Genomic DNA, 27,997 nt, shown 5'->3' with positions numbered 1-27,997 from the left:
TATGAGATCTAACGTTAGCTAGCGCAGATTTCATCTGAAACTACGTTATTGTGTTAGATGTATTAGAATTCTGCAATTTAGAGATAAAAATAAAATAACACCTCATGTGAATATACATTATTGCATGCTATTATTTTATTTATTTATTTGTGTACCGATGGGTGGGTTTCCTGTACCTCCGGCAATATAGCCCTTTTTAAATTGTATTTATATTTTTCTCTCAAGAGCTTAAGCCTGTGTTTTGCAATTTATTTAATAATTCATTTTTGACGAGGAGGCGGCGGTCATTACGAAGCGAGGGAGTGAGAGGAGAGAGGGAGGAGGAAGAGATCCGCGAACTAGCAAGGGAGGAAGGAAGCGAGGATCACGAAAAATACAATCAAGAGAAAAACGGAGCATAGAAAACCCATTTATTAATTTCATAAGGTTCAGTGCATTTTCTTTGATGCGTGGACAGACTGCAATTGTGTTCAACCCGCTCCAACAAAGATGTTTTCGAGTTTATGAAGGTCTCGGGCGTAGAAAGGCAAACCATTCTGAAGAGGAAACGGGAACACAACAGCAGATCTCATCTTTTCAAGAGGTCCAATCAAACGGAGATATGGTGTCTCTGTACTTCGATCTTTAATATTTATTTGTACAGCCTACATTGGAGATACTCTGAGCAAGAATCTAGAAGACAAGGAGCAGAGAGGATATTGAAAATATCTGCATATTTTTGTCCCTATTTTGTTTTCTAAAGAAAAAAGGGGCCAATAAACACCCCCAGCCTTTTTGAAACATTGCATCCAGATATTTTTTCGAGAAAGACCAGCAACCTCATCGGAAGCATTAACTAACAGGTAGCCATCCATTATAAAATGCTGTCAGAATTGTCTTGGATGTAAGATGGCTGGATGATGATGGGCCTATTCATGACTATGCTCATCATTTCGATGAAATAGTTTTTCATCTGTATTTTTTGGTAAATATATACATATGGACAAACATCCCCACTGTACAAATTGTTTTATATCTGCATATAGCATAACTTGCTGTACATTATTACGATAATCTATATTAATAGACAACCCCTTAAGCGTTTGCATATTTAGCGGCTTGGAAAAATGACAGGGTTGCCAGGGTGTCAGTGCCATTAACCGTGAATGCCCATGGCTCACTTTTATAATAATCGAATTATGGCCTTAAATTCATCAAGTAACTGCTACCTATGTCAAGTAGCTCTATACATTTGTGGGTAGCCTAGGCTACTGTTGCTTGCAGTGAGGGAGTAGCCGTCTGAGTTGCGCCGCAAGGCCGATGTAGGCAACCTATTTGTTGATCAGGGAGGGCTGTATTACAGTGTCTATGCTGCTATCTGACCTTAAAATGGATTTCACATTCAATGCAAGGAATCAATGCAAGGAATTTGTTTAGAATTCTAGAAAATTATACCGAACGTCAATCCAATAACGCTAATATAATCTGCTTAATATGAGTTTACCAGTCTTGGTTCACTGTGAAATATCAACCGAATAGACCAGTAGGCCTATCATTTACTGTGCATGAACACAAGGGGTGTGGCCACATTGTCATTTTGCATAATTCTTCCAAATCAGAAGCAAGTCTTTGACCCATAGTTTAGGTCATATTATCATTGGTTATCTATTGTCTTAGTGTAAAAAAGGTTAAAAGAGCTATTATGGTTACATTTTAGCCCACATATTCTAAGCACTGGACACGTGGGTTGTTCGTACAATATATCATCATCACTATTCAGCAGTGTTCCATCGTCAGGCCTTCTGTAACAATCTGTCTCTTTGTGATGGACGTCCAGGGCCCTGCGCACATGTGGATTGGAATAAGATTGGCTACAGCAGCACCATTTTTAACAATTATTACATATACAGATTAAAGTGAGCGTTTAAAATATAGCATTCCATTCCCAGAGAATTCATTAGAGGAATTGTGTGGACACATCCTGGCCTAAATGGGGCATTTTAATGTCTTGTCCGCTGTGTATTTTACAATTGTTGTACATCTGCAATAGGCCTACAACACTAATTTATGTAAATTATGCCTTCAGTCTACAGCATCAAGAACAACGTGTTTACCCCTGTACCCCCCACACACCTGAGTAGAGGTCCACAACCAGTTGTACTCAATAAGGAACATTTCATCCAGCTGTGCTCTGTGTTTTTTGTGTCCTTTTATACATCTTTCTAAATGATTTTAACAGTGTGGTGCATCAGTGGACATAACAGTGTGGTGCATCAGTGGACAAACACTTCAATTCTACCAGAAATCCTCTCATACAGTGATGTTCTTGCGGAAGGGTTAGGAACAGGACAACACGGGATTGGTTTGGTTACTACCTGGTGAGGTGAATTGCATTGTGATAACAAAGTCCAAGAAAGCATGTGGAAAGGAGGAAACCAAAAATGGAGCATTTGATGATGGCAATGGGCGATGGCGTCTCATCACATTTGATGATGCCCACTCCTCTCCTCTCCCACCCTGGTCTCTGGTGATGAGGTGATGATGCCCACTCCTCTCCTCTCCCACCCTGGTCTCTGGTGATGATGCACCACCACCCCCCTTAGTGCTTTATTGGCTAAATGAGCAGCTGTGCTAGGAGACTGGGACCCACTAATTTCCTCCTGTCGCCTTCCATTAGTGCTGTGTGATCCATCTGGTTGGAGGTTCCCCCAGGGAACAATGACCCAGCTAATTGCTCGTCTCCCTAGCTTAGTAGATGGTGATGATGTGGATGTTTTCTGGTTGTTTGTGCATGTGAAGTTGGAAGCCTTTAATAACATGGAACATGTGATGTGAGTGTTAGGTAATGCTAACTAACTTTGAGGCACTGGGATTAGAGGAATATATGGAAAATGTGAACACTACCTGTGATACTACCTGATACATAGTCTACCTGTGATACTACCTGATACATACAGTCTACAGTCTACCTGTGATACTACCTGATACATGCAGTCTACAGTCTACCTGTGATACTACCTGATACAGTCAGTCTACCTGTCTGTGAATACATTTTCTTTTTTAATATCTGTGTTTTCCAAGTACCGGTGCAGCGCCACCGACAGAGGTATAGTACTGACAGTGATGCAAATCTAATGTGCAAAACAGAGTAGAATGGTTAGAGGTATTTCATCGGTGTCTAACGGATTTGAATAGGCCCACCAACTCATGTAAATACTAGTGCCCAATTTGGGATAGAATTTGAATGTGAAACCTCTCTCTCTCTCGGGGTTGGATGTAGATAGGAGGATTACTTATTACCCCTGGGTCCAATTTCTAATTCCTTGTGCATGTGATCAAAAACACACCTGTAGTGCTAAGCATGTTGATATGGAAGTGCATGGTACAGCAAAAACTGTTTTAGTGAATTTAAAGTAGTGCTGCACACAAAATATAATACAAATAGGCCTACCATATTATTGTCAGTCACATTTAACTGTGAAAATCAAATTGTATTGGTCACGTGGACATATTTTGCAGGTGTAGCGAAATGCTTATGTATTTATTTCCAACAGTGCATTATACCTAACAATACAAAACAATACACACAAATCCCCAAAATAAAGAAATATCTAGACTCCAATGTTGGAGTCTAGAATATAAATATGCTACACGACCAAATGTATGTGGACACCTGCTTGTCAAACATCTTGTTCCAAAATCATGGGCATTAATATGGAGTTGGTCCCCCTTTGCTGCTAAAACAGCCTCCACTCTTCTGGGAAGGCTTTCCACTAGATGTTGGAACATTGCTGTGGCAACTTGCTTCCATTCAGCCACAAGAGCATTAGTGAGGTCGGCCATTGATGTTGGGCGATTAGGCCCGGCTCGCAGTCGGCATTCCAATTCATCCCAAAGGCGTTCCATGGGGTTGAGGTCAGGGTTCTGTGCAGCCCAGTCAAGTTCTTCCACACCGATCTCGACAAACCATTTCTGTATGGACTTTGCTTTGTGCACAGGGGCATTGTCATGCTGAAACATGAAAGGGCCTTTCCCAAACTGTTGCCACAGAGTTGGAAGCGAAGAATCGTCTATAATGTCATTGTATGCTTTAGCGTTAAGATTTCCCTTCACTGGAACTAAGGGGCCTAGCCCGAACCATAATAACAGCCCCAGATCATTATCCCCGGGCGCCGAAGACATGGATGGCGATTAAGGCAGCCCCCCGCACCTCTCTGATTCAGAGGAAGACACATTTCAGTTGAATGCATCCTTTCCCTTTTCTCCTCCACCAAACATTACAGTTGTCACTATGCATTCGGGCAGGTAGCGTTCTCCTGTCGTCTGCCAAACCCAGATTAGTCCGTCGGACTGCCAGATGGTGAAGCGTGATTCATCACTCCAGAGAACACGTTTCCATTGCTCCAGAGACCAATGGCGGCGAGCTTTACACCGCTCCAGCCAACGCTTGATATTGCGCATGGTGATCTTAGGCTTGTGTGCGGCTACTCGGCCATGGAAACCCATTTCATGAAGCTCCCTGCTAACAGTTCCTGTGCTGACGTTGCTTCCAGAGGCAGTTTGGAACTCGGTAGTGAGTGTTGCAACCGAGGACAGACGATTTTTACGTGCTTCAGCACTTGACGGTCCTGTTCTGTGAGCTTGTGTGGCCTACCACTTTGCGGCTGAGCCATTGTTGCTCCTAGACATTTCCACTTCACAATAACAGCACTTACAGTTGACCGGGGCAGCTCTAGCAGGGTAGAAATGTGCAGAACTAATTTGTTGGAAAGGTGGCATGCTATGATGGTGCCACGTTGAAAGTCGCTGAGCTCTTCAGTAAGGCCATGCTACTGCCAATGTTTGTCTATGGAGATTGCATGGCGGTGTGCTTGATTGTATACACCTGTCAGTAATGGGTGTGGCTAATTTGAAGGGGGTCAACACATACAACATATACTTGTATATATAGTGTATATATACAGTACCAGTCAAAATTTTGGACACCTATTAATTCCAGAGTTTTTCTTTATTTTGACTATTTTCTACATTGTATAATAATAGTGAAGACATCAAACTATGAAATAACACAAAGTGTTAAAGAAATCAAAATATATTTTATATTTCAGATTCTATATGCCATGATGACAGCTTTGTACACTCTTGGCATTCTCTCAACCAGCTTCATGAGGTAGTCACCTGGAATGCATTTCAATTAACAGGTGTGCCTTTTTAAAAGTTACTTTGTGGAATTTCTTTCCCTCTTAATGCATTTGAGCCAATCAGTTGTGTTGTGACAAGGTAGAGGTGGCATACAGAAGATAGCCCTATTTGGTAAAAGACCAAGTCCATATTATGGCAAGAACAGTTCAAATAAGCAAAGAGAAACGACAGTCCGTCATTCCTACAAGACATGAAGATCAGTCAGTCTGGAACATTTCAAGAACTTTCAATGTTTATTCAAGTGCAGTCACAAAAACCATCAAGCGCTATGATGAAACTGGCTCTCATGAGGACCGCCACAGGAAAGGAAGACCCTGATTCGGACTCTGCTGCAGAGGAAAAAGTTCATTAGAGTTAACTGCACATCAGAAATTGCAGCCCAAATAAATGCTTCACAGAGTTCAAGTAACAGACACATGTCAACATCAACTGTTCAGAGGAGACTGTGTGAATCAGGCCTTCATGGTCAAATGGCTGCAACTAAATGACACCAATAAGAAGTAGAGACTTGCTTGGAAACACGAGCAATGGACATTAGACAGGTGGAAATATTTCCTTTGGTCTGATGAGTCCAAATGTGAGATTTTTGGTTCCAACCGCCGTGTCTTTGTGAAACGCAGAGTAGGTGAACGAATGATCTCCACATGTGTGGTTCTCACCGTGAAGTATGGAGGAGGAGGTGGGATTGTGTGTGGGGGTGCTTTGCTGGTGACACTGTCTGGGATTTATTTAGAATTCAAAGGCACACTTAACCAGCATGGCTACCACAGCATTCTGCAGTGATATGCCATCCCATCTGGTTTGTGCTTAGTGGGACTATCATTTGTTTTCAACAGGACAATGACCCAACACACCTCCAGGCTGTGTAAGGGCTATTTGACCAAGAGGGATAGTGATGGAGTGCTGCATCAGATGACCTGGCCTCCACAATCACCCGACCTCAACCCAATTGAGATGGTTTGGGATGAGTTGGACCGCAGAGTGAAGGAAAAGCAGCCAACAAGTGCTCAGCATTTGTGGCAACACCTTCAAGACTGTTGGAAAAGCATTCCAGGTGAAGCTGGTTGAGAGAATGCCCAGAGTGTGCAAAGATGTCAAGGCAATGGGTGGCTACTTTGAAGGATCTAAAATCTCAAATATATTTTGATTTGTTTAACAGTTTTGGTTACTACATGATTCCATATGTGTTATTTCATAGTTTTGATGTCTTCACTATTATTCTACAATGTAGAAAATATACAAAAATAAAGAAAAGCCCTTGAATGAGTAGGTGTGTCCAAACATTTGACTGGTACTGTATATGTATATAATGGTGTGTACTGTACAGAGTATGGGCCGTATATGAATAGAAAAGGTGTGTGTAGCAGTAGTTATACAGGATGAGCCTTGACTAGAACACAGTATATACATATGACAGTAATGGTAACAATATACAGTTGAAGTTTACCTACACTTAGGTTGGAGTCATTAAAACTCGTTTTTCAACCACTCCACAAATTTCTTGTTAACGAACTATAGTTTTGGCAAGTCGGGTAGGACATCTACTTTGCACGACACAAGTCATTTTTCCAACAATTGTTTACAGACAGATTATTTCACTTATAATTCACTGTATCACAATTCCAGTGGGTCAGAAGTTTACATACACTAAGTTGACTGTGCCTTTTAAACAGCTTGGAAAATTCCATAAAATTATGTCATGGCTTTAGAAGGTTCTGATAGGCTAATTGACATAATTTGAGTCAATTGGAGGTGTACCTGTGGATGTATTTCAAGGTCTACCTTCAAACTCAGTGCCTCTTTGCTTGACATCATGGGAAAATCTAAAGAAATCAGCTAAGACCTCCACAAGTCTGGTTCATCCTTGGGAGCAATTTCCAAATGCCTGAAGGTACCACGTTCATCTGTATAAACAATAGTATGCAGGTATAAACACCATGGGACTACGCAGCCGTCATACCGCTCAGGAAGGAGACGCATTCTGTCTCCTAGAGATGAACGTACTTTGGTGCGAAAAGTGCAAATCAATCCCAGAACAACAGCAAATGAGCTTGTGAAAATGCTGGAGGAAACAGGTACAAAGTATCTATATCCACAGTAAAACGAGACCTATATCGACAACCTGAAAGGCCGCTCAACAAGGAAGAAGCCACTGCTCTAAAACTGCCATAAAAAGCCAGACTACGGTCTGATTATACTTTTTAGAGAAATGTCCTCTGGTCTGATGAAACAAAAATAGAACTGTTTGGTCATAATGACCATCGTTATGTTTGGAGGAAAAAGGGGGAGATTGCAAGCTGAAGAACACCATCCCAACCGTGAAGGACGGGGGTGGCAGCATCATGTTGTGGGGATGCTTTGCTGCTGGAGGGACTGGTGCACTTCACGAAATAGATGGCATCATGGGGAAGAAAAATTATGTGGATATATTGAAGCAACATCTCAAGACATCAGTCAGGAAGTTAAAGCTTGGTCACAAATGGGTATTCCAAATGGACAATGACCCCAAGCATACTTCTAAAGTTGTGGCTTAAGGACAACAAAGTCAAGGTATTGGAATGGCCATCACTAAGCCCTGACCTCAATCCCATAGAAAATTTGTGGGCAGAACTGACCCACTGGGAATGTGATGAAAGAAAATAAAAGGTGAAATAAATAATTCTCTCTACTATTATTCTGACATTTCACATTCCTTAAAATAAAGTGGTGATCCTAACTGACTAAGACAGGGAATGTTTACTAGCATTAAATGTCAGGAATTGTGAAAAACTGAGTTTAAATGTATTTGGTTAAGGTGTATGTAAACTTCCGACTTCAACTGTAGGTCTAGTGCAGTGTTTCCCAAACTCGTTCCTGGGGCGCTGTGTAGTGCTAGGGCAACAACCAAAACGTGAAACCCTTGGGGTCCCCAGGACCGAGTTTGGGAAACGCTTGTCTAACGGGTGAAAATGTAGTAATTTGGAAATGTAGTTTGTTATAATGCTAGTATCAGCCATTTTCAGGAGGGTATTTCACTAGGTGATCCAAATCCTGCTGTAAAATAGTTTTCAGAGCACAGTATGCCTTCAGTTTGTAAATGTAATGTGTGAACAACATAGATCACTAGTACGTGAGGCTGTTAAAGAGAGAAACATTAGTTTTGATACGGCAGATTGAACAAATTGACATTTTGTTTCCACCAGAATCGACCATAATTGTTGGAATGTTGAATCATTAACAAGTCGTTGTAAAAATATAGTAAGAAACAGGTAATAACATAGTAATTATGGAAATATTCCACTGCCAAATTATTTGAATGATAGCTATACTAAATAGAGATTCAAAACTGCTTTAAGAACACAAACACACACATTTTGTTCAATGTGTCTGTAATAAATAATGCTGCCTGCAGTAATCCTAATCTTGTTTCTGTGCATTAAGTCGTTTGTGGATATCAAAGAGAGCCCATTAAATGATGAAGCGCTTTCTCAGATTATACCAGATTAGAGATTATTTTCCACTGTTAAACCAGACAAGGCTGTACAACCATAAACATACAGATTACAAGCTTTCCATATTTTACATGTGCTATGTTGGTAAACCATGCGCTTAAAATACTGAATTAAGTATTATTTTACAGTTTATATACCCAATTTACTCTGAATCTAGCTGCCGCTCTGCAGCCATGTTTGTGATGGTGTAAAACAACTATCCTCCGGGTGAAATATGCCAAAATGATTATGATCAGATCACACCCATTGATCAGGTTGAGACCAGCAGAGGACCACAAGACCTCTGATGTAGTGTGAGTCAATTACTCACCATGATAACACTGCAATCAAATCATTCAACCTGATACGCATGCTATGTCATGACCAAACATAGCACATATTACATTACAAGTAGATGATTGGTTTGTTCTGACGCAGGCACTGTCCATCAGTCTATTTTGACGTTTCTTCTCTTGGACGGAATCCTAACTTTGAACTCGATATCTCTCTCCTGGCAATCTGCATGAATGTTTTAAGTTCCACTTCTCATCCTGTTTTCCATCATTTGTTCCCACCAGGTGACTGTTTGTGTGACAGAGGATATCGACGAGGCCAGGGATCCAAAATGAGCGAGCTGGAGCAGCTGCGTCAGGAGGCGGAACAACTTAGGAACCAGATAAGAGTATGGCCGCGTTCTCCTGCTCACACGTTGCATGCATCAGCCAATGGTTGTGTGACTTATCATCAACTGTGCACTGCAGTCGGGCACTAGATTACTAGAACATATGATGTCGTTAGCTGACACATAAAATACCTATCCAGGCGAAGTAAGATCAGGCATGCGTCAGCAACGTCTGAGCAGCGGAACACGACCCAAGCGTTGTAGAGAGACTGCGTTTACACAGGCAGCCTAATTGTGATCTTTTTTTGCTAATTGGTTTTTTGACCAATCAGTTCAGCTCTTTTGCCAATAATTGGGCAAAAGATCAGAATTGGTGTGCCTAAGTAAACGCAGCCAGAATGTCACTGATCTGGGCCCACGTTTACAAAGTCCCAGAGCCTAGGAGTGCTGATCTAGGATCAGTTTGACCTTTTATTGTAGATCATAAAGAATGAGATTACAGGATATGGACAGAAGGACCTGAACCTGGATCAGCAGTCCTACTCTGACGCCTTATGATCTCAATTAAAGCAGTAAAACTATTGGGTTTAGGAGGAAAGGGGGTTGGTGGAAAAGGGAGTTGGCCTAATGAACCATATGGAGAGGTGGGAGGTTGACCTGGGTAAGATTTGAGGGAGAGTGCTCATGCTTGTCTAACCACTCTCTGTTTCTCTGTCTCTTAGGATGCCAGGAAAGCATGTGGGGACTCAACCCTAACACAGGTCAGTATCACACATGCCCACATAAAAGACAACATGATTATAAACACATAGCCACATAAAGACAGTATGATTGGTATAGATGTACCTTGTGTCTGAAGGCCCCTTAAGAACACAGTCAATAAAAGTGTTTATCAATGCCTTAACCGACATACAATATAACCTACAGTACATTAAATTGCCACATTAACCCTGTGATGAACTTGTCTTCACAATACTTTTCTGTGTGTTTGTGTGTCAACCAGATAACAGCAGGTCTGGATCCAGTGGGGAGGATTCAGATGCGGACGAGGCGCACTCTTCGTGGCCACCTGGCTAAGATCTATGCCATGCACTGGGGCACAGACTCTAGGTGGGTGTAACGTTATGCCAACCCCTTAGGGGGCTTGTCCCTCTCTCTTCACACTCTCACTCATGGTGGTACAAGCTGTGCTTGTTTTGAGTAGGTATAATAAAAATGGTTCTACCTCTTTGTCTCCGCAGGCTCCTGGTCAGCGCCTCTCAAGATGGAAAACTGATCATCTGGGACAGCTACACCACTAACAAGGTGAGAGCTGCACCCAAATAACAACAATAACAGCAACAATCTCCCCAAGAGGCCTGACTAGGTTGACTCACTGTCTGCCGTCAGGAATTGGAAGTTAAATGGGAGCATAGTAAAGACCTTCCTTTACTAGGAATGTGTGTTTGACTCATCTCATAATCTGCTTACATCATAACCACCCAGAGTCACTTTGACATTCAAACATGGTAAATTACATTATGCAACGGCACCCAGAAAAGACCCCCAAATATCAGTATAGGGGAAGCACAATGGACTATTATTGTGCTACTTCTGCTCTGTCTGGATTTGGACTTGGAGCAGGACTCATGCCTGGCCCCAGTTGTGATGCTACTCTCCTTCTCCATGGCCATGCCTTTATTCTGTGACGCACAGTGACCAACTCTTATCCCCCCTCCAGATGCATGCTATCCCCCTGCGCTCCTCCTGGGTGATGACCTGTGCGTATGCCCCCTCTGGTAACTACGTGGCCTGTGGAGGTCTGGACAACATTTGCTCCATCTACTGCTTGAAGACCCGTGAGGGCAACGTCAGGGTCAGCAGGGAATTACCTGGACACACAGGTGAAGAAGCACTACTACACACAAATACCTATGTGACAAAAAGCTTGAGGGATTTTGTGTTCATTCTCCTTTGAGAAATCATGGAAGTGTCTTAGCTAGGTTATGTGATTTTATTTGAACCTCCCTGACTCTTAACTTCCCCTGTGGCACTACATATGGTTGTGTATGCAGTTCAGTTGTGTATTCCTAACTGTCCCTTGGTGAGCCCCAGGTTCCAAACAAGGATGACTTTAATTCACATGGCTAATTAGTCACAGGGCAACACAATTATAACGACCCGAGACATCAGCTAGAACGTCCCTTAGCTGTGTTACAGTGCTAGCTCACCTGTGGCTTCAAATGAGTCACATTCTGTAGCATGAGTGTTGTTGTAGTTAAGTCTCTGTAGGAGTAATATGCATTGATATGCTGCAGCCAGTGTTCTAATAGATGTTTTTTTTGTGCTACAGGTTACCTGTCCTGTTGCCGTTTCATCGATGACAATCAAATCATCACAAGCTCAGGAGACACTACCTGGTGAGTCCTGATGGATTAGTTACCAAGGCTGATGGAGAATGCAAATATAAATATACTATACCTCCCACATTTTAGCGTCCCCCCTCGTGACAGCGAAGAGAACAATTTTTTTACATTTTAAAGTTCATTTCCTGCAATTCCTACACATTTTGCCATAGGGTAGAGGAAGACGTTTGCAGTTTTTATATGATAACTGATGATCGATTAGTCCCACCACGGTCAGTAATTCAACCATGCTTACTATAAGTTTAGACAGATTGGTAATATGCACAGTTTAGCGGCCAGCTAAACATTTTTTGCTGACATGGGCTAATTGCGCATGGCCACAACCACATGTCCCAATTGCACCTTGTGCATTCTATTATTCTAACTCAACAGTAAGTTGAGACCCCGACCTGAGTTCCTAAAAAGATAAACAGTACCAGTCAAAAGTTGGGACACACCTACTCATTCCCGGGTTTTTTCTTTATTTGTACTATTTTCTACATTATAGAATAATAGTGAAGACATCATATAAATGTATTTTGATATGTTTAACACTTTTTTGGTTACTACATGATTCCATATGTGTTATTTCATAGATTTGATGTCTCCACTATTATTCTACAATGTAAAAATAAAGAGAAACCCTTGAATGAGTAGGTGTGTCCAAACTTTTTACTGGTACTGTATATATTTTCTTAGTGTGAAATTGGTCCACGTGCCTACAAAAGGGCCAGTTGCCCATCCCTGGTCTATACTGGTACTAGCTATGAGCTAACCCAAACTTACACTTAAAATGGTCTAATAACAGTTGTTAAATTCAGTGGGTCCCTGTTCTGTTCTCTCCCCCAGTGCGCTGTGGGACATCGAGACCAGCCAGCAGACCACAGTGTTTTCGGGCCACAGTGGTGACGTCATGAGCCTGTCTCTGTCCCCAGACTTCCGCACCTTTGTGTCCGGAGCCTGTGACGCCTCCATTAAGCTGTGGGACATCAGGGACAGCATGTGCCGACAGACGTTCACGGGCCATGAGTCTGACATCAACGCAGTCTGTGTGAGTGTGCTGACAAGCTGGGAGCCACTGGTGACCTGCTTTCTGGTTCATGTCATGGCATTAAGCCAGGATTCCATAGACATGTCACTGTTCCCAAAGTCCTTCATGTTAGCTGCACTAGCTAATGCTTAGTGTTTAATGTACCTAATGCTAGGTGCATGGCTAGCTGATCTACCATGTCTGTCCCCCCTCTCTCTTTCCTCCCCAGTTCTTTCCCAACGGCAGCGCCTTTGCCACCGGCTCCGACGACGCCACCTGCAGGCTGTTTGACCTGCGCGCCGACCAGGAGCTCAGCCTGTACTCTCACGATAACATCATCTGTGGCATCACCTCCGTGGCCTTCTCCAGATCCGGACGGCTGCTGCTGGCCGGCTACGACGACTTCAACTGCAACATCTGGGACGCCATGAAGGGAGATCGAGCAGGTCAGTGTAGTAGGAGGGAGTGGTTGTCATTTAGGCCACAGCCATTGTTGTTTCTGACTTCACCAGACCCATGACTGATAACTGAAAAGACAATGGTATATCTTCTGATTTTATTGAAATGTTAGACTTCAATTCACAAGCTGATCTGAGTAAAGTTTAATTCAACTCTCCACTCAGGGATCCTTGTGTTAAGGGATGTTAGATGGGGTATTGATAAGATGGCTAACTAAGACACCTGATGCCATTTGTTTGTCCCTCTCTGTGTCAGGAGTGTTAGCTGGCCATGACAATCGTGTGAGCTGTCTAGGTGTGACTGATGATGGCATGGCGGTGGCCACTGGGTCCTGGGACAGCTTCCTCAAGATCTGGAACTGACAAGTTACCTGAGCCATGCGCACACATACACACACACACACACACACATTATTGATCATACAAAGTATTTACATCTCACATTTTGGTACACATAGTTTGCACACTGTATTCACACTGTACGTAAAGATGTACACATACACATTGAAACATTGTACATAATATATATATAACGCCAATTAGGTATGAGTTTACACAGACACACACACACACATGCCACTTGCAATTTGACATGTTACCAATCACATTGTATGCAGGAAGAGTCCACCAGAATTACAAACAAATGCCAACACTACCCACAACTGATATGTACACAGCACACACTCGAGTACGCATATGTCATTGGAACCACCGTAAAAGACGTGACCAAATTCAATAAAATCCTCACATCTGCTAAACTAAAACACGCACATACATGCACACACACACACACATATACAGTACATGTTTATTTCTGAGAGAAACTCTATCCCTTGAGCTAAATGGGGGAGAGGTAGTTATTGGACAATTCTGTTTTTCGTTTGTTTACGCAGAAGTCCCAAATATCCCTAAAATGGATTTTCTGTGCTACAGTAGATTTGTGTGTCTCTGTGACAGGGTGAAAAAAGTGACAGTAGAGGGAATAGAGTGATGGGCTGGAAAAGCAAGAGAATCCATTAACACTCAAGAGACTACAGACAGGGAGATAGAGCCGACTTTCCACAGTGACACTGTTAAAGGAAAATCCAGATAAACCATCAATTCTTAAAGTTTCTCCTGGCTCAAACAAAATGCTATCATGTAGTTACTGTTTTTATAGATATGTACACCCACATAAGTAAATATGATAGTTTTGGTTTTGATGTTTTTGTTGTATTAATTTTTTTTTTTTTTACGCTTATTTTATTCATGTTTTCCCTGTGTGCCTCAGATACACTTTAAGGATAATTAATAGAGAATAATGAAATTAAACTAAATGAAATCAATAAAATGAGAGATTCATAAGATGAGTGAGAAAAAATGGATTATCAAGAGACAACTCTCAAATAAGCAGGGGCAATATTCATACTTTGACTTTGTCAATATATTATGTCAACTTTATGATGGTATACATTGTACATACTATTAATAAATACACGTAGCCTCTTGCCAGTTTCGGCCAGTTGTGTGTACTTCTTTTTTTAGCATTATGTGTTTAAAATGATGCATGCTAGTTTATTGGAGATATGGGGGTCATGTTTAGCACAAAACAGTGAATTTGAAATGCTTTGATGAATCAATTTTAACCTTTGAAACCTACCTGATGTCCAGGTTTCTGTTCCAGCTTCTAAACAAACTACAAACTGATTCATAATATAGTGTCAGGTCATTTTTTTTAGAATAGTTAGATGTATTCATGGCTTGTATACCGATTCTCTACCCTTCTTCCAGGAGCGTACACCCGTTCACTCCCACAGATGGATTTTAAAGGGATTGGATTGGTGCATGCAAGACCAAGGGAGTTCACCATGTTCTTTACACCAGTCTATTCCCTTTAATTCATATCCCTGTTCACTTCAGGGATATGGCTGATTAGCACGGTTTCCCAAACTCTGTCCTGGGGCCCACCCCTGGGTGCACGTTTAGTTTTGTGCCCGAGCACTACACAGCTGATTCAAATCACCAACACATCAAGCTTTGATTATTTGAATTAGCTGCGTAGTGATAGGGCAAAAAACTAAACATGCACCCAGGGAGGGTCCCAGGACAGAGTTTGGGGGACCCAAGCCTGGTAAATGTGTTGGTTGGAGTGAAGGCCTGCATGATAGTAGGAACTCCTTATAGAAGACTGGAGGTCAATTATACAACACATGCTTAGCCCATTCTTTCATTGGGTGTAAAACATGAGGAACAATAAATTTAAACTAGGAATAAAGACACAGTAATACAAACAATTTTAAGATTAGATCAATGTAGTTTTATTTTTCAAACAACTCTGCATTAAGACTTTTACAGACTCATGAGTTCATTCAACATAATCTTGAAAGTTCATCAGTCTATGAAATACAATCTGGAGTTAACCCCTCAAACAGAAACACTAAACATTGTAAAGACATTTAATTTCTCAAAAACTGAAAAAGGATAAGAGATTATAGACCTGTCCAAAGACATCAGCTTTTCGACTTTCACCGGTCCTATTTCCAACAACAAGCATCTATTAAAAATCACAAATCCATTCATACTTTAAATGTTATTCTACAAGGAGATCCAAGATTTTGTACAGTCTGACTATATAATATCTGTGAATAGTGTCTTGATTAATGTGCGACTACATTGGGTGAAGCAAGTCATTGCCTCCATAGCAACAGGCAGAGGCTCAGAGACAGTATACCTAAAACACTTACTACACAGAAGCAGAAAACCCACCCAAATGAGAACAGTAATCCATCCTTAATTTGGGCCGTGTTTACACAGCCACCCTAAGAACACAATTCTGAAGAAAAAAAACATTCTGACTGTCCACACTCAGTTTTACATGTGCCCATATCAGATTTGTGCATTCACACTGATGTGGGAGAGGCTATAAGGATATTCCTGACCTGTAATCAATCAAATGTATTTATAAAGCCCTTTTTACATCAACAGATGTCAAAGTGCTATACAGAAACCTAGCCTAAAACCCCAAACAGCAAGCAATGTAGAAGCCAAAATCTAACTGACCTTTATCTTAACCAAACCCTTACCTCATTTTAACAAATTCTTAAATTAAATATTGGTTTGCAGGTCAGGAGCGTCCGTATAGTCTTTTTCCACTGATGTAACACACAGATGCAATGCTTATTTCTGTCACTGTTCCTTTAAATGTAGCTGTGGTTGTCATGGCAATGTTAGGTCATGTGCAAAAAACAAATCTAATCATCTAGACAGGTCATATATGAAACATCAGGATTGAGATCCACATGTGGATGTGGTATGAATCGGAATTCAAAAGATCAGATTTAAATGTGTTTTTGTTGTTGCCGTTTACACATTGGGGAAAATATCAGATGGGTATCAGATATAAATAATTTACCCACGTTAAGCTCTGCCCCCCTTGGTTACTGTTGCAACCTCTGACATTTTCCCTGGAAGCCCAATTCCCTTGTCAACCACTGGCGAAATCCCCTCGCAATGATTTCAAACTGTTTTAATACACAACAATTAAATTAAAACAGACTACCCCTGGCTAATCAGGAATCTCTTGGGTATGTTGTGGTGGACTGTCATTATAATTGCTTTACAGGAACCTGGTAAAATTGTTTGTAGCACAGGAGGTTGGTGGCAGGCTCATGGTAATGGCTGGAGAGGAATGAGTGGAATGGTATAAAATACATCAAATACACGGTTTCCATGAGTTTGATGCCATTCCATTCGCCCCGTTCCAGCCATTATTATGAGCCGTCCTCCCCTCAGCAGCCTCCACTGGTTTGTAGCTAGTGTGGTTAGCCACTGAATGGCTTTCTGAATTCACTGTCAGCATGCAGTCAAAGCTACTAACCACTTTTGGAGTTGACTAGTTAGTGCTCTCAAATCATATCCTGATGTCAACAGCAGATGGGAGTTGTATTAATAGCATGGATAACTTAGCTTGCTCACATACATTGAGATAACAAGTTATATTACGTTAGGTTGTCAATAGATGCATTCACACCGCTCCTTAGCCCTGGGCTAAGGAAGATTTTAGCCCAAGGCTAAGAACATTGCAGTTTGAAAAGGCCTAGTGCGACAGAGCTAACCTTGGCTAGCCAACCAGTTGACGTAACAAACAATGGAACAAAAGTATAATTTCAGATTAATGCTCCAACGGGCTCTGCATTTCAGGAAACTACGGTTTTCCTCCACTCCCCTCACTGGCATTAATGTGCCGCTACGACGTCACAGCACAGATTTGCCTAGCTGCGGCCCCCAATGTAGTTTTAACCCCCGGCACACGGCCCCTCCCATTGTGCTTCTCTGCCTGTGTTCTCCAACTCTCAGAATTTACGGGGGAAATTAGCTACATGCTATCGAAACCATGGAAACTCTAGGTGGCAAAACTACCGATTCCCCGATTCCCACGGGGGGCCAGTACAAAAAAAAGAAATGCATGAAATGAAATGTATGCACTCACTACTGTAAGTCGCTCTGGATAAGAGCGTCTGCTAAATGACTAAAATGTAAATATAAAAACTCAAAATGCAGCCTGAAATTAAAAGTAGCTGAATTTGTCGCTAGCCTCTTCCCAATAAGTCACTGAAGGGGTCATTTTCTTTTATCAAAAATAAAAATCGCTACACATAGCGACAAAGTCACTAAATTGGCAACACTGGCTAGGCCTCGACGACAGTTGCTATCCATTGCTGCGATTGCTTGCCCAAAATTCTGGGGTGGGATTTAGCGAAGGGAAATTGTCAAAAGATCTGAATTGAGCTGCCTGTGTAAACACAGCCTTATGATCCACCTTATAGTGCATCAAAAGACAATAACTGAATAAACGCATGAATGCAAAACTAGACAAGCATCACAACTGTTAAAGTGATGTATGAGTATTATGCAGACTGTGGATTAGAAGGTATATTTTCTTGTGATTAATACCCCACATTTTTTTATCAAACAACATACGGGTATCTCCTTCACCAACGAGACAAGGACAAACAGTCCAGCTTAGATTCAGTCTGCCAAAGGCCACGACAAACACCCTCCCACAAGTCTCAGACAGAGACAGCAGAGAATTGAACTTCATCTGTTCTTAACGCTCATATTGCTTATGAAGGAGAAACGTCACAACATTTGATATGGCACGGACAGCCTTTGTGATATACCGATGTTCTGTGGGGCTGAAACATTAAAACAAGCCCATTTTACTGTTAGAACTTTGTCGTAACACTACACTTGACTGATAATGAATTTAGATTGGACAATAAAAATGTACATTTTGCAATTAAAGAGTTAATGACAACTGTTGCCCCTCTCCATCCAACCTTTCTGTCTCGGTTGACTATTCCCCCATCTCACAATGACAATACATGTCCTCAATATCAGACTGGTCCCTCCCTTCCTCTCAACCAACAGTATGACTACTAGTTAGGCAGTATCAAGAGGAATCTGCACCTCCACTGGAAATACATACAGCTCCACCGTCACTCTCATGCGTCACACCCACAAAGACAGTCCAAACATTTACGTAGACACCCACATTTATAGCTTTGCTCTCTGTGCCGTAAATTAGAATCCATTGTGCTTAGATTAATTCATATACCAGACCGTAAAGTATGTTATACAAATACAAATCTGTTTTATAATGTACATTCATTTTGTTAAATCTCTCAATATAATTTACATATGCTTTAATAAAATAGTCCTTTCAGAATATATTAAGTTAGTTAATTTTCCCCCTGCATCTCACCCAGTCCACATATCTGATCACTCAAGAAAAATCTGCATCTTTATCTCCATTTCAAGCGCCTCTAACATCACATATCACAACCCAGGTCACTGGCTTAAGTTTCATTTGAACATATAAAATACTATCAAATTATTCTCAACAAATGTGGAATAGTCCTATGGCTTTTATATGGTATATTGGCCCCCCTCCCACTGCCTAGAGGACTATCACATCAACCTCTAACAAAATGTATCTTTAGAGGCATACAATCATTTTCAAAATCCCAAAATGTATCTTTAGAGGCATATAATCATTTTCAAAATCCCAAAACGGGTGGGTTTGCTGCCATGAACTACACGTTTGTCCTGTGCCAATATTGTAGTTACATGAATGGGTCATACAAGGATATTGTATGCATTTAACACTTCACTGTACTGAAATGAATGTTGATTAAAATCCTATAGAAAATTCCTACAGACTACATGTGTAATATTTCCTCTACACTAACTCTTCCACATGATGGCAACAGATCTACCTACAGTCCCTGTAACTGGTGAGAGTCTATTACATTTATAAAGCAGTAGGTAAACATTGAGGTTATTACATAATCAAATCTATAGTCGTTGACATTGTTACAAATGTAAAAGTAGATGAGTCATGTAGGGATGTTCTGGTTTCTATGTAAGTGCACTTCATTGGCACAGGACACCAGTAACAAAGGAGGCAACTATTTATTATTGTAAACGGTCTGTCAGTATAACCTCTTCTTCCTGGAGTTCAGTTATAAGAGCGAGTGGAGGGTCATATTCACTACCCCCCTTTAACCCTCATCACCCAGTCTCTTCCCTACTCCAAGGCACTGCTTAAACTGTAAACATGGCAGTTTGGCTTACTAAGATAGGAGGACCATTTACATGACTGTCAGAGCTACTTGTGGAGTGTGTCAAAATGTGAGATATCAGTCACAATGTCACACAGCTGATATTCAATAAAGTAGGCTAGGGGGAAACTAATCTAAAAATTGATACTGAATTGTGATACAGGAGGAATTGCTCATATATGTGCATGCAAGCATGCTCACAGAGTAAAATATAGACATTTTAACTGTACTAAGTGCTTTTATCCATTTACAATCGATTCTGTTCCGTACTCTCCGTTTTAATATACAGTAACCAGTCAAAAGTTTGGACACACCTACTCATTCAAGTGTTTTTATTTTTACTATTTTCTACATAGTAGAATAATAGTGAAGACATAACGATGAAATAACACATATGGAATCATATAAACTCAGCAAAAAAATGTACGTCCCTTTTTCAGGACCCTGTCTTTCAAAGATAATTCGTAAAAATCAAAATAACTTCACAGATCTTCATTGTAAAGGGTTTAAACACTGTTTCCCATGCTTGTTCAATGAACCATAAACAATTAATGAACATGCACCTGTTGAACGGTCATTAAGACACTAACAGCTTACAGACGGTAGGCAATTGAGGACACTAAAGAGGCCTTTCTACTGACTCTGAAAAACACCAAAAGAAAGATTCCCAGGGTCCCTGCTCATCTGCGTGAACGTGCCTTAGGCATGCTGCAAGGAGGCATGAGGACTGCAGATGTGGCCAGGGCAATAAATTGCAATGTCAGCTGATCATCCTCGCAGTGCCAGACCACGTGTAACAATACCTGCATATAAATCGGTACAACCGAACATCACACCTGCGGGACAGGTACTGGATGGCAGCAACAACTGCCCGAGATACACCAGGAACGCACAATCCCTCCATCAGTGCTCAGACTGTCCGGAATAGGCTGAGAGAGGCTGGACTGAGGGCTTGTAGGCTTGTTGTAAGGCAGGTCTTCACCAGATATCACCGGCAACAATGTCGCCTATGGGCACAAACCCACCGTCGCTGGACCAGACAGGACTGGCAAAAAGTGCTCTTCACAAACGAGTCGTGGTTTTGTCTCACAAGGGGTGAAGGTCGGATTCGCGTTTATTGTCGAAGGAATGAGCGTTACACCGAGGCCTGTACTCTGGAGCGGGATCGATTTGGAGGTGGAGGGTCCGTCATGGTCTGGGGCGGTGTGTCAAAGCATCATCGGACTGAGGTTGTTGTCATTGCAGGCAATCTCAACGCTGTGCGTTACAGGGAAGACATCCTCCTCCCTCATGTGGTACCTGACATGACCCTCCAGCATGACAATGCCACCAGCCATACTGCTCGTTCTGTGTGTGATTTCCTGCAAGACAGGAATGTCAGTGTTCTGCCATGGCCAGCGAAGAGCCCGGATCTCAATCCCATTGAGCACGTCTGGGACCTGTTGGATCGGAGGGTGAGGGAATTCCCCCCAGAAATGTCCGGGAACTTGCAGGTTCCTTGGTGGAAGAGTGGGGTAACATCTCACAGCAAGAACTGGCAAATCTGGTGCAGTCCATGAGGAGGAGATGCACTGCAGTACTTAATGCAGCTGGTGGCCACACTAGATACTGACTGTTACTTTTGACCCCCCCCCCCTTTGTTCGTCACATGTCTGTGGAACTTTGTTTTTGTTTAGTTTATGTCTCAGTTGTTGAATCTTTTTATGTTCATACAAATATTTACACATGATAAGTTTGCTGAAAATAAACGCAGTTGACAGTGAGAGGACATTTGTTTTTTTGCTGAGTTTAGTAACCAAAAAAGTGTTAAACAAATTAAAATATATTTTAGATTTAAGATTCTTGAAAATAGCCACTCTTTACCTTGATGACAGCTTTGCACACTTGGCATTCTCTCAACCAGCTTCACCTGGAATGCATATCAATTAAAAGGTGTTCCTTTTTAAAAATTAATTTGTGTAATTTGGGGGTTGGGTTGGTATACAGAAGATGGTATTTTACCAAATAGGGCTAAGTCCATATTATGGCAAGAACAGCTAAAATAAGCAGAGAAATGACAGTCCATCATTACATTAAGATATGAAGGTCAGTCAATTTGGAAAAATTCAAGAACTTTCAAAGTTTCTTCAAGTGCAGTCGCAAAAACCATCAAGCGCTATGATGAAACTGGCTCTCATGAGGACTGCCACAGGAAAGGAAGACCCAGAGTTACCTCTGCTGCAGAGGATGAGTTCATTAGAGTTAACTGCACCTCAGAAATTGCAGCCCAAATAAATGCTTCACAGAGTTCAAGTAACAAACACATCAACTGTTCAGAGGAGACTGCATAAATCAGGCCTTCATGTTCAAATTGCTGCAAAGAAACCATTACTAAAGGACACCAATAAGAAGAAGAGACTTGCGTGGGCCAAGAAACACGAGCAACGGACATTAGACCGATGGAAAGCTGTCCTTTGGTCTGATGAGTCCAAATTTGAGATTATTTGGTTCCAACCGCCGTGTCTTTGTGAGACGCAGAGTAGGTGAACAGATGATCTCCGCATGTGTGGTTCCACCGTGAAGCATGGAGGAGGTGGTGTGATGGTGCTTTGCTGGTGACACTGTCTGTGATTTATTTAGAATTCAAGGCACACAACTAGCATGGCTACCATAGCATTCTGCAGCGATACGCCATCCCATCTGGTTTGCGCTTAGTGGGACTATTTGTTTTTCAACAGGACAATGACCCAACACACCTCCAGGCTGTGTACAGGCTATTTGACCAAGGAGGAGAGTGATGGAGTGCTGCATCAGATGATCTGATCTCCACAATCATCCAACCTCAACCCATTTGAGATGGTTTGGGATGAGTTGGACCGCAGAGTGAAGGAAAAGCAGCCAACAAGTGCTCAGCATATGTGGGAACTCCTTCAAGACTGTTGGGAAAGCATTCCAGGTAAAGCTGGTCAAGGGAATGCCAAGAGTGTGCAAAGCTGTCATCAATGCAAAGGGTGGCTACTATGAAGAATCTCAAATATAAAATATATTTTGATTTTTTTAAACACTTTTTTGGTTACTACATGATTCCATATGTATTATTTAATAGTTTGTCTTCACTACTATTCTACAATGTAGAAAATAGTAAAAAATAAAGAAAAACCCTTGAAGTAGGTGTTAATATTTGCTTCTGTACTAAATATATTTATAATATATAGAATCCATTTAGAGTAAAGTACATAAAATACCCACAGCTTAAGCATTTCCCCTGATCTCTTAAAGAATCAAAGTAGATTCATAGTATGTTCAGAGAAGTATTGTGAATTTTGGTAGGGAAACAACAACACCAATATATTCAACAACTTGTTGCCTTATTGTTGTCTTACTACCAGTTTAGTATGATAAATAAAAGTGCCCAATGAGTTTGAGTCCTCTAGTACAGTATTGCAGAGCCAAAGATGCCACAAAACTGGGCCTGCTAAAGCATCACTCAGTGAAGTTCAATACTGGCTCAAGAACTACACAGCTATTGCTTGAAACCACAATAATAGTTCAGTATTATCCACTGCAGCCCCATCCCAACACAACGCACACACACACACACACACACACACACACACACACACACACACACACACACACACACACACACACACATACCTAAATCCATACCAATGAACATAAAATACAATAAAAACAGAGGTTGCGGACAGAGTAGATCTAGTAAGAGAAAAGGGAACTATATTCAACTGGATAACATCCACAAGATGAAGAAAACCTCACTTCCATTATAATATTCTTACAACTACATCTCTCTCTCTTCCAAATCCTCTTATGTTCTCTTTATTACTGTGACTTCAAAGCCTTCATACTTCATCACCCCTCGACCCCCACATCTTAACAAGTCACCTCACTCCCTTCCACTGGTACATTTTACACACAACAAATTAACTTAACTCCCTTCTCCGAACAAGAACTGCACTAGAACAGCATATATATTGCAATTTAACGGCAATATAACAGTAGAGATAAAAGTAAGAATACCAGTTAGGCTAATACCAAATACAGAAACCGTACAGATATCAAATCTTTGTAGCGATATTAGCGATATGACAAGAAACAAAAGTAGAAATATCTAAAGCCAGTTAGAAAGCCTCCTAAACGGTGAGGAGGTCCATCCCCGATATGTAGCAAGGGTATAATAATGGAATAGAAGGTGTAGAGCACAGCAGTGTGTTCTGTTAACTTCTCTGGATTTACTAAGGAATAGAACAATACTATGTTCACATCATAGATAGTCCATCTTCCTATGAGGTTCTTTAAACCTACATCCCAAAAAACATCAAAATAAGAACCATTAAATCAAGTTTTAATCAAACAACACTTGTTATTTTTAAACAATGAGTTGGATAATGACGTCATAGGGAATCAGAAGCTTAGCATAGTGAGTGAGCTTCTATGGTGAAGTGTTGCAACAATACTTCAAACCTCTAGGGTGTGCCAGTACAGTATATATCAGGTCCATGGTAACGCCCCAAATGGAGGTGTAATATACAGGTCTGCCAGTGACTTCAATCTACCCATGTTGTCTTCCACTTGAACATGTTAGATACTGGCTATTTACAATTCAATCTTGACTTATATTGGTTCAATCTTGCCTTCTTCCAAATGTATTTCACCAGTAAGGAATGTTTTTAACATACCTCCAATAAGAAGGAACTAACTACAGTAGTTACGACTAAACACAGGTCCACCAAGTGACTGAGGTACAATAATACAGGACAAGTATATACACAGTAGAGTAGAGATGATATTACATGAGAATCCTGTGGTGATGTCTCAGTTAGCTACCATTTCAGAGGGAGCTCAATCAGATTAGGGGAGTCAGCAGGTGGCAGGTGAGATAGACTTTAGGCTGGAATGGATTTACAGTAGGCTTGTGTGTGCTGTATGTGCGTGTTGTGTTTGTGTTGAGTCTGACTGTGTGGTGTGTCCTTGTACGTGGGTGGGTGGGTGGGTGGGGGGGGGGTTGAGTGTCTTTAGCTTGGCCTGGTGGTTTCCATACACTGACTACGGGACATAGTTGTATGGGACGATGTTGTTTCACCAGTTCATGATGCAGTTCCTGTTCAGGGTCATGAAGTAGACCTGGCTGCTGCCCCCAGAGCGCACCGAAGCAAAGAACACCTGAGATGCAAAACAGAAGATTACGACCACACACATATAGATTGGGTACATTTCTGAATCCATGTGTGTGCATACCTGTTTGTGTGAGTGTGAATATGTGTGTGTGTGTGTGACCCACCTTGTCATTCCTCTCACAGAGGAACTTGAGTCTCTGGGCTCTCTTGTGCATGAAGACTCCGTCCAAGTGGCCTGTCTCTACAGCACGGATCTCTATGGCCTTCTCTCCCCAGCCCATGATCTGGTTAGAGCAGATATGGGCTGAACAGAGAGAAAGAGAGGGAGATAACTCAGAACACAGCAACTTTAAGAGGAAGTGTGTGTGTGTGTGTGTGTACACATGTGCCATACCAACGGAGGTGGGCATCTCGCCCCACTGAAGCACCACATCTTTGATGATGCGTCCGTAGGTGTTTACATAGACTCCCTCGTCCTCGTAGCACAGCAGCATCTCCATGCCGTCCGAGCTGGGCAGGAACACGATGGCATGGGGCATTATCTGGCACTGGATCTGGACACACACAGAGAGAAGGAGTATAATATCTTTTGACCTAACAGTTAAATGCACTGATTCTCGCTCTGAATAAGAGTCTGTGAAGCAGTGTTGTAGTCGAGTCACTAGTCCCTATGGCTAAGTCCAAATCACCAATAGTCAAGTCACCAGTCGCTATGGCTGAAGTCTGAGTCTCAGTGTTTGAGTCCTGGTCTAAGTGCTCAAGTCTGAATTACTGGGTCTGAGTTTTGAAGTTCGAAGTGGTTCCGGTCTTCTCTATTTTTCTGTTACATATTTGACACGGCACCACACTCTTCGCACCATCTGCTGAAAAACTTTGGAAAGCATTTATATTTTGGTTACTGCTGTTTTTTTGCACACTCGTACTGATGGCTCGATGCTCGTCTGTTGCTAGAGATTCACGTCTCTATTGATTTAGCTCAGATTTAGTAGAAGAAATCTTCCCAGCAACTACTAGTGGCGGGCTGGTGGGAAGATTTTACTGTGAGCATTGAAGTAACGCAAAGATTTACCTCCTGTTGCCCAATGGTCATAAATGGCTGCAATATGCAATAGACTATGAAACAAATAAGTCATTCATACACAGGCTCACACATTTTATTTTAATGTAATGTTCAATAGTTATGTCAAGTCAGTAATGGATGAATGTTCTCCAGATGGAATTGGCTATTGCTCCTGTCAGATTGGCCAGACTATTACTTGCAATAATTGTAACAGGCTCTCAGCTACTTTTTTATAAATCTCCCACTGATATTTGTGTAGGTTTTTTTAATGCAGAGTGAAATGTTAAGACTTGTCAGAACCTGGTTATAGGTTGCAGGGGGGAAATTAGGAGGGTAGAGCGAGACGACAAATTCAAAGAGCCTACTTTTCTATGGTCAAGAGGAGAGAGAAATAGCTAGACTGTTTTACTCTTAAACTCAATACTATGGTTTTCAATTTCGTAAAGCAGTTTGTTTCTTAACCAGGCAAAGCTAAATAGTAGTGTGGTGGTCACGGGGACGCAGAGCCTGCCTTGCCTGTCTGCCCACACTCATTGCTTGCATCGCAGCAGCTCACCAGCTGATGTAGGCTGTGGCGCATCCTTCCCACTGCTAGAGAGCAGAACCCTTGCTGCTCTGCGCACACAGTTCTGATAATATTCTGCTTATCATAGTAGCATACTCAGTCCAAGTGAAAATACAAGTCACAAAAATGCGAGTCAGAGTCACCAATGGTCGAGTCAGAAGTCATGAAAAATCGGGACAGTCCTGGGCTCGAGTACTTCAACACGGCTGTGAAGTGACGAAAATGTATAGCTAGCAAGAAGTGGGTGAAAACTGTGAGGAGGTTTTTACATCAATACCTGTCAAGTTTGGGCATCTAATCAATAAAACAGATTATTATTCATGTTTTGTAGCTATTTTAGGTGTAAATGTATTCTCAAGTCTATCTGATTTGGAAGAATTTGTGGGGGCTTAAGGATATTCTGCCCCCATAGTTTCTGTCTGGCCCTGTTTATCTGTGTGTGGTGTCACTAGGAACTTACATGTACTGGGATGTAGATGTCATAGTTGTTCCCAGAGTCGACGTCGATGGCGTGGAAGCCAGCAATGGAGCCATAGATGACCTTCAACCTCTGACCTTCCTCCACTGTGAGGTCTACCAACTGGGGCCTGTGGGGCAGGTCACCAAAGGACTAGAGGAGGAGAGAGAGAGATGGGAGATGGAAAGAGAGAGGAGAAAGAGGGAGAACATAAGGGGTTTTGAATGCTGTTCTGGTTGACTGGCTGGGAAATAGAACACCTGGCACTCAGAACAATAAGGCAGGAAAAGTGAGACCTACCTTGAAGGCCATGAATTTGTGATAAGGCTTGGGAGCCCAGGCGTATACCTCCACTGCATTCTTCATAGCTATCACCAAGAACTTGATCCTCTCATATTTCACTAGACACAAACAACAAAGCGGGATTAGAGCCTTTATATTATACTATAAATAAACACTACCAAGGCGGCAAAAACCATTTGTGTAAATATACATGGTTGGAAAATGCATTGATAATAGATGTACGGTTCAATAACGGGTCACATCACTGTTACGCTGTCTCCGTCCTTCCTTTACTCACCCACTTTGTAGTGGACACATCCCTCCATCTCCCCTACGGTGGTCCAGCCCTGCTTCTTCTCCACCTCCGGGTCATTGTGAAGGATCTTGTTCCTCAGCCAGGCCAGGTAGTACACACGCACCTTGTTCTTCTTACCTGGGATGGACACGGACACACACACACACACACACAGACACACACACACACACACACACACACACACACACACACACACACACACACACACACACACACACACACACACACACACACACACACACACACACACACACACACACACACACACACAAACAAAGAGGTTATACAGTGGACAAGAAAAGGGGCTGAGTAGCAACAGATGGAGTTTGTGATGCACAGGTCCTTGTCAAATCAAATCTAATCTTATTGGTCACATACATGTTTGTGTTCCTAGCTCCAACAGTGCAGTAATATCTAACAATTCACAGTAGTATCTAACAATTCACAACCATA

The 27,997-nt window shown here is 41.8% G+C and overlaps 2 protein-coding genes across 7 annotated transcripts in view; one reads left to right on the top strand and one right to left on the bottom strand.

Moving 5' to 3' along the window:
- On the top strand, positions 1–27,751 carry gnb2 (guanine nucleotide binding protein (G protein), beta polypeptide 2). 2 transcript variants are annotated; one of them, XM_045717082.1, is made up of 11 exons: positions 1–842; positions 9,230–9,333; positions 9,996–10,034; positions 10,277–10,383; positions 10,515–10,578; positions 10,994–11,156; positions 11,606–11,672; positions 12,507–12,708; positions 12,917–13,133; positions 13,402–13,527; positions 27,699–27,751. In XM_045717082.1, exons 2-10 carry the CDS (start codon positions 9,277–9,279, stop codon positions 13,506–13,508), a joined length of 1,023 nt encoding a protein of 340 aa, XP_045573038.1. In that variant the 5' UTR covers positions 1–842; positions 9,230–9,276; the 3' UTR covers positions 13,509–13,527; positions 27,699–27,751. The 2 variants fall into 2 exon arrangements, with proteins under 2 accessions (XP_045573038.1, XP_014052957.1); XM_014197482.2 differs by lacking the exon at positions 27,699–27,751 and having other exon boundaries at positions 2–842; positions 13,402–14,636.
- Positions 24,076–27,997, bottom strand: part of mink1 (misshapen-like kinase 1) — a 59,606-nt gene continuing 55,684 nt past the window's right edge. For all 5 annotated transcript variants that reach the window (XM_014197475.2, XM_014197476.2, XM_014197478.2 and 2 more), the window contains 6 exons: positions 27,527–27,661; positions 27,247–27,347; positions 26,950–27,099; positions 25,259–25,418; positions 25,029–25,168; positions 24,076–24,910 (listed from right to left, as the gene is read on the bottom strand). In XM_014197475.2, the coding sequence (XP_014052950.1) occupies positions 24,827–24,910; positions 25,029–25,168; positions 25,259–25,418; positions 26,950–27,099; positions 27,247–27,347; positions 27,527–27,661 (770 nt within the window). In that variant the 3' untranslated portion in view covers positions 24,076–24,826. The remainder of the gene's footprint in view (positions 24,911–25,028; positions 25,169–25,258; positions 25,419–26,949; positions 27,100–27,246; positions 27,348–27,526; positions 27,662–27,997) is intronic.

The sequence above is a fragment of the Salmo salar genome, chromosome ssa04 (assembly GCF_905237065.1).
Source record: "Salmo salar chromosome ssa04, Ssal_v3.1, whole genome shotgun sequence".
NCBI lineage: Eukaryota > Metazoa > Chordata > Actinopteri > Salmoniformes > Salmonidae > Salmo > Salmo salar.
The sequence above is the reverse complement of the archived record's forward strand: the minus strand, read 5'-3'. Positions and strand labels throughout refer to the sequence as shown.